The sequence below is a fragment of the Petaurus breviceps genome, unplaced genomic scaffold (assembly GCF_028583685.1).
Source record: "Petaurus breviceps papuanus isolate PSGF00001 unplaced genomic scaffold, PetGlider_PUasm1.0 38, whole genome shotgun sequence".
Lineage (NCBI taxonomy): Eukaryota > Metazoa > Chordata > Mammalia > Diprotodontia > Petauridae > Petaurus > Petaurus breviceps.
Window position 1 is genome coordinate 79,386,260 of NW_027186304.1, and position 13,236 is coordinate 79,399,495.

The window sequence follows — 13,236 nt, forward strand, 5'->3', positions numbered from 1 at the left end:
GAGCATGAACAAGTCACATAAGCTCCTAACCTCTGATCATTCATCTGCAAAATGACCATAACGCTATTTCTAGGACCTCCCTCACAAAGTTGTTTTGAGACTAATATGAGATAATATATGCAAAATGTCTTGTAAATTTTAACACAGTATATAAATATTCAAGGTATAGTAAAGAGAGAGCCAGCCCTGAAGTCAGAAAGTCCTAGGTTTATGTTCTGTCTGTAATACATATGGGAGTCTCTTCAGTGAGTCATGTATTTTCCCTGTATGCCTGGTGACTCTCTAAAATTAAAATGTAGATGAGTTACCGAGTTTCCACACTGAGAAATATATATATATACTCATGACATCAAATGGTTAAACTAGATAGAATAAATGGATGAACATAAATTTTTATGTGTAAATATTAACACACTATATAGGGCAAGTTATGATTATCAAGATATTTATATATTATAATTCATGGCAGTAATGTAACATGCTTTATACTTTTGTATAATTGTTGAACACTTGACATACATTAGGGCACAATTTCCTAAACTATTTTTGGGCAGCTAGGTGGGGCAATATCAGGCCTGGAGTTTGGACAGCCTGAATTGAAATACGACTTCATGCACTTAACTAGCTGTGTGACCCTGAGTAAGTCGCTTAACTTCTGTTTGCTTCAGTTTCCTCATCTCGAAAATGGTTCTGATAATAGCACTTCCCTCTCAGGGTTGTTGTGAAGATCAAGAGAAACAAGTATTTGTAAAGTACTTAGCACAGTGCCTGACACGTAGTAAGTACAATATAAATGCCAGCTATTATGCCAATTGTTATTAATTTGTATATAGAATACACAAGACCTTGATATTGATGGAAACCATAAAATCTGATCTATGGGATTACAGTTGTGCCTGGAAAAAAGGAATTCAGGGAAATTTTAAAGCAAAAGAGGATATTAGGCCTTCCCCCCCCCACCCCATGCCAGCTCAATCTGAAAAGCAAATATTTATAGCTAAATATTTATGTATGTATGTGTATATATATGTTGTATACATATGTATACATACATATAGTTTCATATTGAATATCATATAGAGAAAAAAGGATCAATACCTAGGAATTTTCTCATAGAAGCCCTATTCATATAATAAGGAACACCACAGTTTCATGGAACACTGTTCAGATATAACTCATCTTTATATCAGTACCTCTAGATAGTATCTCTAGATAGTTGTACCTTAAAAAGAAAATAAGTTCAAATGACCAGTAATTCAGACACCTGATCAGAAAGAGCCTTAGCCTCAGAGCTTCAAACAGTACTATACTATCTTTCTCCATGAGACATAATCACTGAATCCTTCTCTAATATCTCTTAAGGCTAATAAAGTTTATATGTCGCTTTCCAAATTTCAAGACTACAAACTTGTATAGAGTATGACATTGCTTTCCCACTGCATTGACATAGTCTGACAAATATCCATTATGTAGGAAAAATGTGATGTGCCTTTTATAATCATATACATCGGAATATAATTTATAAACCATGTAATGGCATGTAAATATGCTTCCATACCTACATGATACCCTTCTCTCCCTACACACATATTTATTTAAATTAAGTCTTTGTAATTTAGTGTTGAGGGAGTTCCTGGAAAATGAAAAATGCTCTGTTAGCATCTGATACCAACACCACATTCATGCATCATTGAAAAGCCATTTGCTTGCTGGTTTGTGGACCCAGATTCTTCCAGAGACTGCCAGAATTTGAAATGATTTCAAGTCTTGTATTTTTCCACTCAGCTTTCACAATGAAATAGTTGGGAAGATGTGTAAAAGCTCATGAGCCAAGGAAACTAAGTGCTGGGGTGACTGCAAGCCTTTCAGATCTTTAATTTCAGTCTCATTTCTGACCTCTGTGTGATATTATTAAGGGCAGGATTTGACCTTGGCTCGGGACACCAGTTGTTTACAGTGAGTGGCAGCATTTCTTGCCATTTCCCTAACTTTCTCCTAACATTTGACACTGGTTGAGATTACTTCAAAATTACATTGTGAGCAGATTGGAAAACAAATCTCCATGGCAGTTACTCTGTGAAAGAGGGCATCATTGCTGCCACTTTGATAAACTGCAGTTGGAAGCACAATAACACAAATCCAAAGAAATTTATCCAATTTAAAATAGGTTTTCTGTTAGAGGCATTATTTTTACAGGTAGTATTAATTCTAAATGAGATGCATTTTGATATACTGAGGCAGAGAGCAAAGATCTGGTCCTAGTGATTTCTCATCCAGAACCATAGTCCTTTCTTGAAATAACACCTTTGCAAAAAAAAAAAAGTCAGGTGGCATTCAGGAGCATATTTTTATTTCTTATGCCACAAAGATAATTTTCTGCCATAGTGCTGAATAATGAAACTGCAAGGTCTTTTATACCTTGGCCCAAAGGAATAAATCAGTAGAAACGAATGAAGGAAATAGATTAAAAAATATTTGAATTCTAGTTAAAACTCTTTGCAATGAGAAAAGTGCTTATTACAAACAGAGAAAGGAAGTATACCCTTTTATCAGGATACCAGAAATATATTTCAATGAGTTTAGGGGGAAAGTGAAGATTTTCCCTTATTCTTTCAGCTACAATGAAAGTGGTTTCTAATGACTGAAATTTTAAAGTCTATAGAGATTTAAAATTGGAGTGCTAGGACTTTATATTAGTTTGAGGAAGAAAAAAAAGCTATTTTATTTTATAGAATCTGACAAATAATTTGGGGGGAATTATTTTTTATTAAACTTCAATTCAACTTCTTGGGACCTATTAGTATTTCTATTACCTCAGTTCCATGCACATATAAAAAGCAATGTCAATCATGTCAGAATAATAGACTGTACTTGCTACTGGCAAACACAACATATTCTATTAGCAGCTAATTATAAAATACTGACCCATTAGGGTGTCGTTAAGGGTTTCAAATGAGTGACTGAAAAACGAATTTGAAGGCTTCTGCTCAAGTCATTGAACAGCCAATGAAACTTAACATGTTATTCATAAGAAAATAATTGATTACTCCTATGAATACAATGGGAAGTTATCAGGCTATTTCTAATGTGACAGTCAAATGTTTCAACTCTACCCACTTTTTTTAGATTAAATTTTATGTAAAATTTACATTACATCATTTATTTCCACAAGATTTTGAGTTACAAATTTTCTCTCTGTCTTTCCCCTACCCACCACCCCAAAAGAGTGATCCCACTGTATACCCCCTTCCCCAATCTGCTCTCTCCTATATCCTCCCCCATTCCCCCTCTGACTTGCAAGTAGGTCAAGATGGATCTGCATACCCCAGTGTATGTACATCTTATTTCCTAGTTGCATGTAAAAAAAACAGAATATGTATATATGTGTATATATATGTGAATATGTGTGTGTATATATATATATGTGTGTGTGAATATATGTATATATTTAAACATTTGATTTTAAAACTTTGAATTACAGATTTTTTTTCCTTCCTCCCTCATCACCCACCCTCATTGGGAAGATAAGCAATTCAATTTTGGTTGTACATGTGTAGCAATGCAAAACATTGCCATAATGGATATATTGTAAAAGACTGACTATATTTCCCTCCATCCTATCTTGCCCCCCACTTGTTTTATTCTCTACTTTGACCCTGACCTTCAAAAGTGTGTGCTTCTAACTACCCTCCCCCCAACCTCCCTCCCTGCTATCATCCCCCCTCTTATCCCCTTCACCCTACTGTTCTGTAGGGTGAGATACCCCATTTAGTATGTATGTCATTCTGACCCTAAGCCAAATTCAATGAAAGTACCGTTTACCGATTCCCTTTTTCCTTCCTGTTCTTCCCCTCCATTGTAACAGTTTTCCCTTGCTTCTTCTATATGAGATAATTTATCCCATTCTATCTCTCCCCATCTCCTCTCATATTATTCTCTCACCTCTCAATTTTACCTTTTAAGTATCATTCCTTCCTATTCAATTGGTCCTGTGCCTTCTGTCTATGTATACCTGTACACATATATACACACACTCACATGTGTATTCATATGCCCAAATACCTTCCTATATAGACATATATATGTACGTATACATATCTCTCTTTCTCCCTCTCCCTCTCTCTCCACACACACACACACACACATTTATATTCCCTTAAACTATCCTCTTACTGAGAAAAGTTTCATAAGGTACAATTATCGTTTTTCCATGTAGGCATGTAAATAGTTAAACTTTGATAAGTTTCTTATGATTTCTTTTCCCTCTTTACCTTCTCATGCTTCTCTTGCTTCTTGTATTTGAATGTCAAATTTTCTATTCAACTCTGGTTTTTTCATCAAGAATGCTTGTAAGTCCTCTATTCCATTGAATGACCATATTTTCCCCTGAAACATGATATTCAGTTTTTGCCAGGTAGGGGATTCTTGGTTTTAATCCCAGCTCCTTTGACCTCCAGAATATCATATTCCAAGCCCTTCAGTCACTCAATGTAGAAGCTGCCAGATCCTGTGTTATCCTGATTGTGTTTCCACAATAGTCAAATTGTTTCTTCTTGGCTACTTGTAATATTTTCTCCTTGATCTGGGAACTTTGGAACCTGACTATAATATTCCTAGGAATTTTCTTTTTGGGATCTTTTGTAAGAGGTGACAGGTGGGTTCTTTCAATTTCTACTTTTCCCTATACTTCTAGAATATCAGGGCAATTTTCCTTTAGAATTTCTTGAAGGATGATTTCTAGCTTCTTTTTTTGATCATGGCTTTCAGGTAATCCAATAATTTTTAAATTCTCTATCCTGGATCTGTTTTCCAGGTCAGTGGTTTTTTTTTTTTTTCCAATGAGATATTTTGCATTGCTTTCTATTTTTTCATTTGTTTGGATCTGCTTGATAGTATCTTGATTTCTCATAAAGTCCCTAGCTTCCATTTCTTCCAATCTAATTCTGAAGGAATTATTCTATTCAGTGAGCTTTTGAAATTCTTTTTCCATCTGGCAAATTCGGCTTTTTAAGGCATTCTTCTCCTCATTACCTTTTTGAGCCTCTTTTGCCATTTGAGTTAGTCTATTTTTAAGGTGTTATTTTCTTCAGTCAGGTTGTTGACTTTTCGTTATTTTCTTGCATCATCCTCATTTCTCTTCCCAATTTTTCCTCCACTTCTCTTATTTGGTTTTCAAAATCCTTCTTAAGCTCCTCTAAGGTCTATAACCAGTATATATTTTTCTTGGAAGCTTTTGGAGTTCTGACTTTGTTGTTTTCCTCCTATTCCATGCTGTGATCCTTTTTTCCCCCCAAATAGGAGTCTGAGGTTTGATTGCTGTGTTTGCTTTGCTTCCTTTGCTCGCTTATGTTGCCACTAAATTACTTTACTCTTGAGCTTTTGCCACAGTAGAACTATGCTTCCAGAGAGGAGAGCTTTGTCCCAAATAACTGGTGTTTTCACAGTTATATTTCACAGTAATACACACAGCTATTTCACAGTAATAGCCAGAGCTATTACTTGGCTGCCCTCTCTGAAGCCTCAACAGGCTCTGGTACCTGGTCACATATCCCAGGACCTCCACCTAGGACAACAATCCATATCCAAGCAGGTTAAAGCAAGAGGGATTACCCCTCAGAATGATTGCTTGGTCCCCCTATGATCTGCAGGCCAGGAGCTCAGAAGCAGTCATGCGGCTGTGGCCGCCATGCCTCAGCCACTTCTACCGCTGGGGGAAGAGGCCAGACCACACTTCCAGACTGCCACAGCTGCTGGTGATCCCCTCTCCTGAAGTCCCTCCAGCCAGGGCTGGTCATGGCCTCCCTGAGGCTAAAACTGCAGCTGGTCTGGGCTCTGCTCCCAGCACACTGCAGTGGACCCTTCTTGTCTGCTTGCTGGGCTGCCTTCAGCAGGAGGTTTGTTTATCTCTGCCACTTTGTGGGTTCTTTACTTCTAAAATTTGTTTAGAGTCATATTTTATAGGTATTTGATGTAGTTATAGGGGGAGCACATTGAGTTTTCCTGCTTCTTTGCTGCCATCTTGGCTCTGCCCCCAACTCTACTCACTTTTTAAAATGCATCATTATAATATTCTTCTGCATGACTTAGATAAACTTTTTGTACTTAGGTCACTCATCTAATGATATTTAACTATATCTATTTCATACATTCTTCAGGAAAGCTCTTTCTTGGGAACTTATCATGGTATGGATATAACAAGGGTTTTTGGAAAGCTGTGGGTACAGAAAACAAGCTCTGACAGATCCTACCTAGTTGTAAAGAATTAGAGTACAGATCCAATTGTGCATCTGTTGTCCAAGGGCCAGATTAAGTTTGGAGAAACTCAGTATGAGAGATTAACGGTATAAAGTAATCAAACTTTTGGGTCCCAGCAGCTCATAAAAACCATCTTATTAAGTCAGAGATGATAATCAACACCAATAAAGGGAATACCAATACTGAAAAATCACAAATTCTTAAAGGGAAAAATGATTTCATTTATATAAATGTAACTTAATGTAATCACTTGAATAAATTACCATGAAAGGAAAGGAGCTGAGGAAGGTAATTGGGGAGGTGAAGAAGCATAGAAGGAAGAAAGGTTTATCAAAGGAATGAAAAAGTAAGGGATAAACTAACCAAAAAGCTACTCATATAATTACTAGAAAAGGAGAATTATATGAGAAATGAGAAGGGGCATGGAATATTGACTACAGCATTGGCCTTGGAGTCAGGAAGACGTGAACATGAATGTTACACCTAACACATACCACTTACGTGACAGTAGTGGCAAAGTCACTTAATCTCTAAATGCCCCCAGGCACCTCTCTAAGACCCTAAATTAATAGATGAGTTACTGATATACATTCATAGAGGGAATCACCCCACCAGGAGTTACTTACAAAAAGAAATCACAGTTCCAGACTCCCTTGCCTTATCTGCCCAGATGTTATAGTACAAATAATACAATTTCAAGGAAACACTTTAGAGGATAAAAGGAAAAAAAATTTTCATTAAAGCAACAAACTGGAAATATAGGTGGAAAATATGAAACAATGAAAAATTTGAATGAAGGTGTTTTCAAAGAAAATCTGAAGAGAAAGAAAAAGGAAACTAATCCTTTATACATGCTAGAATTTGAGTCTCTCATGTCCCTTGGAGTCTTTGTATAGGGGCATATACTACACGAAAGGGTCTTATTTAGATTTGGTATTAATATTTGCTACAATAGTAAATATATACTCCCAGAGAGTTCTGAGATAACCTTTATTTATAGCATCAAATTCTACTCTTTATTTATTAATGGGATAGTGCAATTTCATTGTAGTTTTACAAGTAAATTACAAATAACTATACACTTCTTAAAATGCAAAAATGAATGGAAAACATGGGGTTATCCTTTTATAAGATGTAAAATATCTGTAGGATGTTATCTATGAACAAAAGAGGTGGAGAAAACATTTGGATCTTGGTTACTTTATCTTACTGTATAAACTAGTACAAAATCTTAATTCATTAATGTTTTGAATTGGAATGTCTAGGTTAGTCTCTTCTTAGTCCTCATTTATGATATATTTGTAAAAGGTATGTGAATGTCTAGTAAATTATTGCCAATTGAAATATATTTCGTTGTTTAGTGGTATTGTTACTGTCATTTAAATTTTGATCTTAACTAATGTCTTTTTCTTTGACAACATAGAACATTTCGTTCTCTCACATTGTCTCTTGATCCTATTCTTAATACCTGGATCCTAGTAGATAACTAAAATGGTGATCGCTGAAGAAACATGCTATTTAAATAACTCCTTATTAGGAAAATAAGTTGAACAAATGATAAATGTCAAAGAAAAAATTCCAGCAACAGATGAATTCCTAAGTGAATCCTATCAAATGCTCAAAAAACAATAAATTCCAACACTCCATAAACTTTTTGCAATAAAAAGAAAAAAGAAAATTCTGTTTTTTCTATAGTATAAATATATAGTCTTGATACCTATATCATGGAAAGACAAAATAGAAAAGGAAAACTATAAACCAATATCCCTGATGAATATTTATATAAATATTTTAATTAAAATATTAGGAAGTTAGCTGCTACATCATATTAGAAAGATGACCACTATGACCAAGAAGTGTTTATATCAGGAATATAATATTGGCTCAAAACAAGGAAGACTATAAATATAATAAGTTGTGTTGATAATATAAATAATAAAAGCATATGCTTATATCAACAAATGCTAAAAAGACTTTTGAAGAAATCTACTACTCATTTCTATTTAAAAATCTTTTAGAAATCATAAGAATAAATTAATAAATAGTATTTATCTAAATTCAAAAGAAAAAAATTATTTGTGATGGAGAAAAGTTATGGACCTCTCCAATAAGATCATGAATAAAGCAAATATTATTACTCATTAACATGGTGATAGAAATGTTTTCTTTAGCAATAAGACAAAAAAAATAAAATCAGAGAATATCACTGGCAAAAAAATCATCACTTTTTGCAGATAATATTTTATGCTTAGAGAACCATAGAATCTTAACTAAAATTTTATGGAAATAATGGACTTCAGCAAAGTTTCAGGATATAGGAGAAATACACAAAACCATCAACATTCATATTTCTATACTCACACACATATACATATGTGTAAATATATTTATAATATGTGTGTATACATTCCCTCAGCAAGAAAAGCTAGAAAGAGAAATTCCATTAAAATAATTATAGAAGGTTAAAAAAAATACTCAGAAGTATATCTGCCAGCATTCCTTCACGTACTAGTAAGAAATAAATAAAAAAATAAAGATAGGCCTAAATATTGGGTGTAACATTAATTGCTCATCACTAAATTGAGCCAATATAATTAAAGTGATGATATTAATACAATAAATAAAATATTTTGTGTCATACCAATAAAACTCTAAAAGAATATTTTATATAGCAAAAGAAATCATAAAATGTGTATGGAAGATCAAATTGTCAAGGATTCCAAGGTCAATAATAAAAAATGTGGGGACAGATGAGTCTCTCTATACCAAATCTTAAACTATCCTACAAAGCAGTCATCATTAAAAATGATTTGGTACTGATGAGAGAGACAGAGACAGATCACTGGAACAGATTAGGAATACAACATATAGAATCAAAGAAACAGCATAGTGTTTCATAAATCCAAAGACCCCTCTCTCAATTAATTTTTTTAAAGCAATTGGGGTTAAGTAACTTGCTCAAGGTTACATGACCTGTTTTTTTGTGTGGGTGTTAAGTATCTGAGGCCTGAACCGATCCTGGGTCCTCCCAACTCCGTGGCCGGTGCTCTTACTCACTGTGCCACCTAGCCACCCCTCCTCTCTTAATTATTGGGGGAAATATTTGCTATTCAACAAAAAACTGTTGTGAAGACTGGATAGATGTCTGGCAGAAATTAGGTTTAGACTAACACCTTATATAATATGTCAATATAAGCTCCAAATTGATACATGACAGATATAAAAGTCCCCATATAAATAAATTAGAGGTAGAAGGAAGAAATGACCTTTAAATCAATGTATAGAAGAATTATTCATGACTAAAGTGATAGAGACAATCACAGAAGATAAAATGGAGAATTTTAATGATATTAAACTTACAAGTTTTGTAAAAAAAAAAAAAAGAATATTTATCTATAGTAAAAATTCAAAGGGAAGCAGGTTACTTGGGGAAAAAATCTTTGTGAAAAGTTTCTATGATAAACATCTCATTTTCAAGGTATATAAATCACATTTAAATTTATAAGATTGAGATCTATTACTAATAGATAAATATTAAAAGGATATCAATAGTTTGCAAAGAAAAAAATGGAAGCTTCAATTGTCATTTGAAAAGTATTCTAAATTAATAACATTGGTGAAGCATAAATTAAACCATCTTTGAAGCTTTACCTCGTATCCATCACACTGGCAAAAAAATGATTAAAAATGAACATATAAATGTGGGATGAACTAAGGGAAAACAGTGTCAGACACACAGTACATGGGCTACATGTAGCCCATAAAACTGCTTTTCCAAAATACATGCGTGTATGTATATGTATCTGTGTATACATACATATACATACACACATATACATATATAATTAATGTAGAAATGTGTTTTGCTACACTATATAGATATGTATTTAAGGATTTTTTTGTCTCATAGGTGAGAGTAGTGGGAGGTACAGATTAATGAAAAAATACTTGATACTTAAAAAATAAAAATGCTGTGTTAAATTGAAGTAGATGCTTAAAACTTCTGTATAAAGGAAATTTGCTGTTGCAAATTTGCAAAATTTGATAGAGCACTAATGTTAGAGCCAGGAAGACTTGAATTAAATTTAGGTACCACCTGTGTGACCCTAGGCAACTCTCTTAACCTCTGTTTACCTCAGCTTCCTCATCAGTACAATGGGAACAATAATAGCTAAGATCAAATGAACTGATAAGTGTTAACTGCTCTAGAGACCTTAAAGCACTATTTAAATATTAACTAATATTGTCTATAATCATATATACTTTGGGGTATGTATAATATGTGTGTGTACACACACATATAGATATTCTGTATATTATATGTGGCATACTATAATATATGTGTGTATAAATATATTCAAATACATAAATATATACATATTTATAAATATATGCCTATATATGGATATATGCCACTAGGTGGAGCAGTGGATGGAACCCTAGACCTGATGTCAGGGAGACCTGAGTTTAAATCCAACATCAAATATCTGCTAGCTATATGACCCTGGGCAAGTCACTTAATCTGTTTGCCTCAGTTTCCTCAACTATAAAATGGGGATAATAATTGTACCTGCCTCCCAGGGTCATTGTGAGGATCAAGTGAGATAATAATTGTAAAGGATTTAGCACAGGGCCTGGCAAATAGTAAGTTCTACATAAAAAATAGCTATTATAACTATATATAAATATGTGTGTGTTTGTATGTTATATGTGTATTTTATATGGATGTTTGTATATGTCTTAGATAAGTAGGTGGCAGTGTGTGGACTGAGATTCCTGGGTGCTTTTTTGGAAGTCTAGATACTGTGTTTTTGTGACTGTAAGTAACAAATTATTCCACTTTGTCTTTGCCCACAGATGCACTCTGAGTGTTACTCTGGAGCAAGCTATAATTCTGGCTAGAAGTCATGGCCTACCCCCCCGTTACATCATGCAAGCTACAGATGTAATGCGAAAGCAGGTAAACTCAAATGACATGTTAGACTCATTCTCTTAAAGCTATTGAACATACCTCCACTAATACCTAGATACCAATACTGAAAAGTCTAGTGCAAAATAGGGAAAAATACATATTGCCTTGTAACCTTTGCTCTCTCCTTAGATCCTACTCCCCCAAAGATAATAGCTTCACATTATAAAATGTCCTTTTCTGTTTGTTTTGCATTGACTTTGTGTGTGAGGATAAAATGGGAGAGTTTGGTTGTTTGTGAATTTATATCATGAAACAGCAGAAAATGAAAATAAGAAAGCAGAGAATCCAAAGTGACAAAAAGGGATGAGAGACTACAGTTCACCTCCCATGTGGATGCCTTCATATCTATCTTGTCCTTCTGGCTCCGTGATGAAGGAATGTCTGCAGCAGAACAATGGGATGATGGGAACCCCACTGCCCTAGGAGGCTGAAGAGCTCCAAAGCTGTCCACAAACCTTTCTGACCTTGGGAGCTTATGTTCCTCATTTGTGTAAATGGGGCTTGACAACTGTAAGGCTTAAATGAGAGAACAATGTATTTATAAGTGTGTTGTAATGTGTATGTGTGTATATATATTTGGGCATGTATATATGTATATATATACATATATATGTATATGTATATATATGCATATGTATCCAGATAAAGTACAAGGGATTCTTATATTCCTTATTTATCATTTGTAATGAAAATCATGTTTATCCTACTAAATAGAATACAATTTTATAAGTTTTATCAGAAAAAAAAGTTAGAAAGACTGAACAGGTTTTATTTTCATTATTCTGGGTCAAGATTATTTGCAACTCATGGAAGTTCTAAAACTCTTGTATGATCTAAATCAAAAATAGACATCAGTACGTGTGGGGCAGAGAAAAATGCATCAGTGCAAAACGCATTTCCAAAATACCAACTCTGTGCAGCTAGATGACAACTAGGCAGTGAGGTGGTAGAGTGGCTAGAGATCTTGGCCTGGAGTCAGGACAACCCAAATTTAAATCTAGACTCAGTTTCTTACTAGCTGTGTGACCCTGGGCAGGTCCCATAATCTCAGTTTCCTCAACTGTAAAATGAGCATAATAACAGGATTTCCCTCCCAGGGTTGTTGGGAGGATCAAATGAGATAATATTCGTAATGTGCTTAGCACAGTACCTGGTACATAGTAATTCTTTAATAAATGTTTATTTTCCCTCTCTCCACTATGTAAAGCACTTAGTTAGGCACTGGGGGAAATGGACAGTTGATGTAAGTCATGATCTCTGTGCCAATGTATTCATCTATTAGGGGAATAAAGCACATACTCAGTGTTCAAGGGGGTGTCAGAGAACTACAAAATCAGGTGCTATGCAAAGTCTAAGGAGGTGGATGTGGCAGAAGGATGTCCCTGTTTTGCTGACAGCAGTGACCAGACAAAACTTGAGGGAGGAGATGGCATTTGAGCTGAACTTTAAAGGATCTGTTAGCAAGATACTGATGACCCCAATATCATTAAAGTTAGAAGCCACCTAAGAAATAATCTTGTTCACCTTCCTCATCTTATAAGAAAGGCAGCTGAGACTGACATCCTCAAGGTCATAAATGACAGCCAAAGGTCAAACTTTTATCCACAGATTTGATTCATTCCTTGGCGGAAAAATCTTTAGCAATACCCCATCTTATGCTCAAACTTCTCTGTTAGACATGCAAACAACTTCTATCCAAAAATTCCAGTCCTTTCATAGTGTCCCTCCTCTATGCATGCTGGGCCATCACTAGTCATTCTGATCTATATTTGGCCACTAGACTTAGATGGCTCTGGAGGATAAAGTGGGTCTGGTAGCTTTGTACAGTCCTCCCCTTACTCAAATCCAATTCAGTTTCAATTCATGTAATCATCTTCCTGATGTCATGGTCCTCTTGAAGAATGAAAGACAAACCACACAATCTCCCTGTACTATGAAACTGTATTATTAGACTGAATTCTAATGCCTTTAGACTTTACTCATGGTACATCTTACATTCATATGTCTTG

General features: G+C 34.7%; 1 protein-coding gene across 2 annotated transcripts in view; it reads left to right on the forward strand.

The window, feature by feature from the left end:
* PREX2 (phosphatidylinositol-3,4,5-trisphosphate dependent Rac exchange factor 2) overlaps nucleotides 1-13,236 on the forward strand; it is a 414,229-nt gene that overhangs the window by 369,819 nt on the left and 31,174 nt on the right. For both annotated transcript variants that reach the window (XM_069100083.1, XM_069100084.1), the window contains one exon: nucleotides 11,113-11,215. In XM_069100083.1, the coding sequence (XP_068956184.1) occupies nucleotides 11,113-11,215 (103 nt within the window). The remainder of the gene's footprint in view (nucleotides 1-11,112; nucleotides 11,216-13,236) is intronic.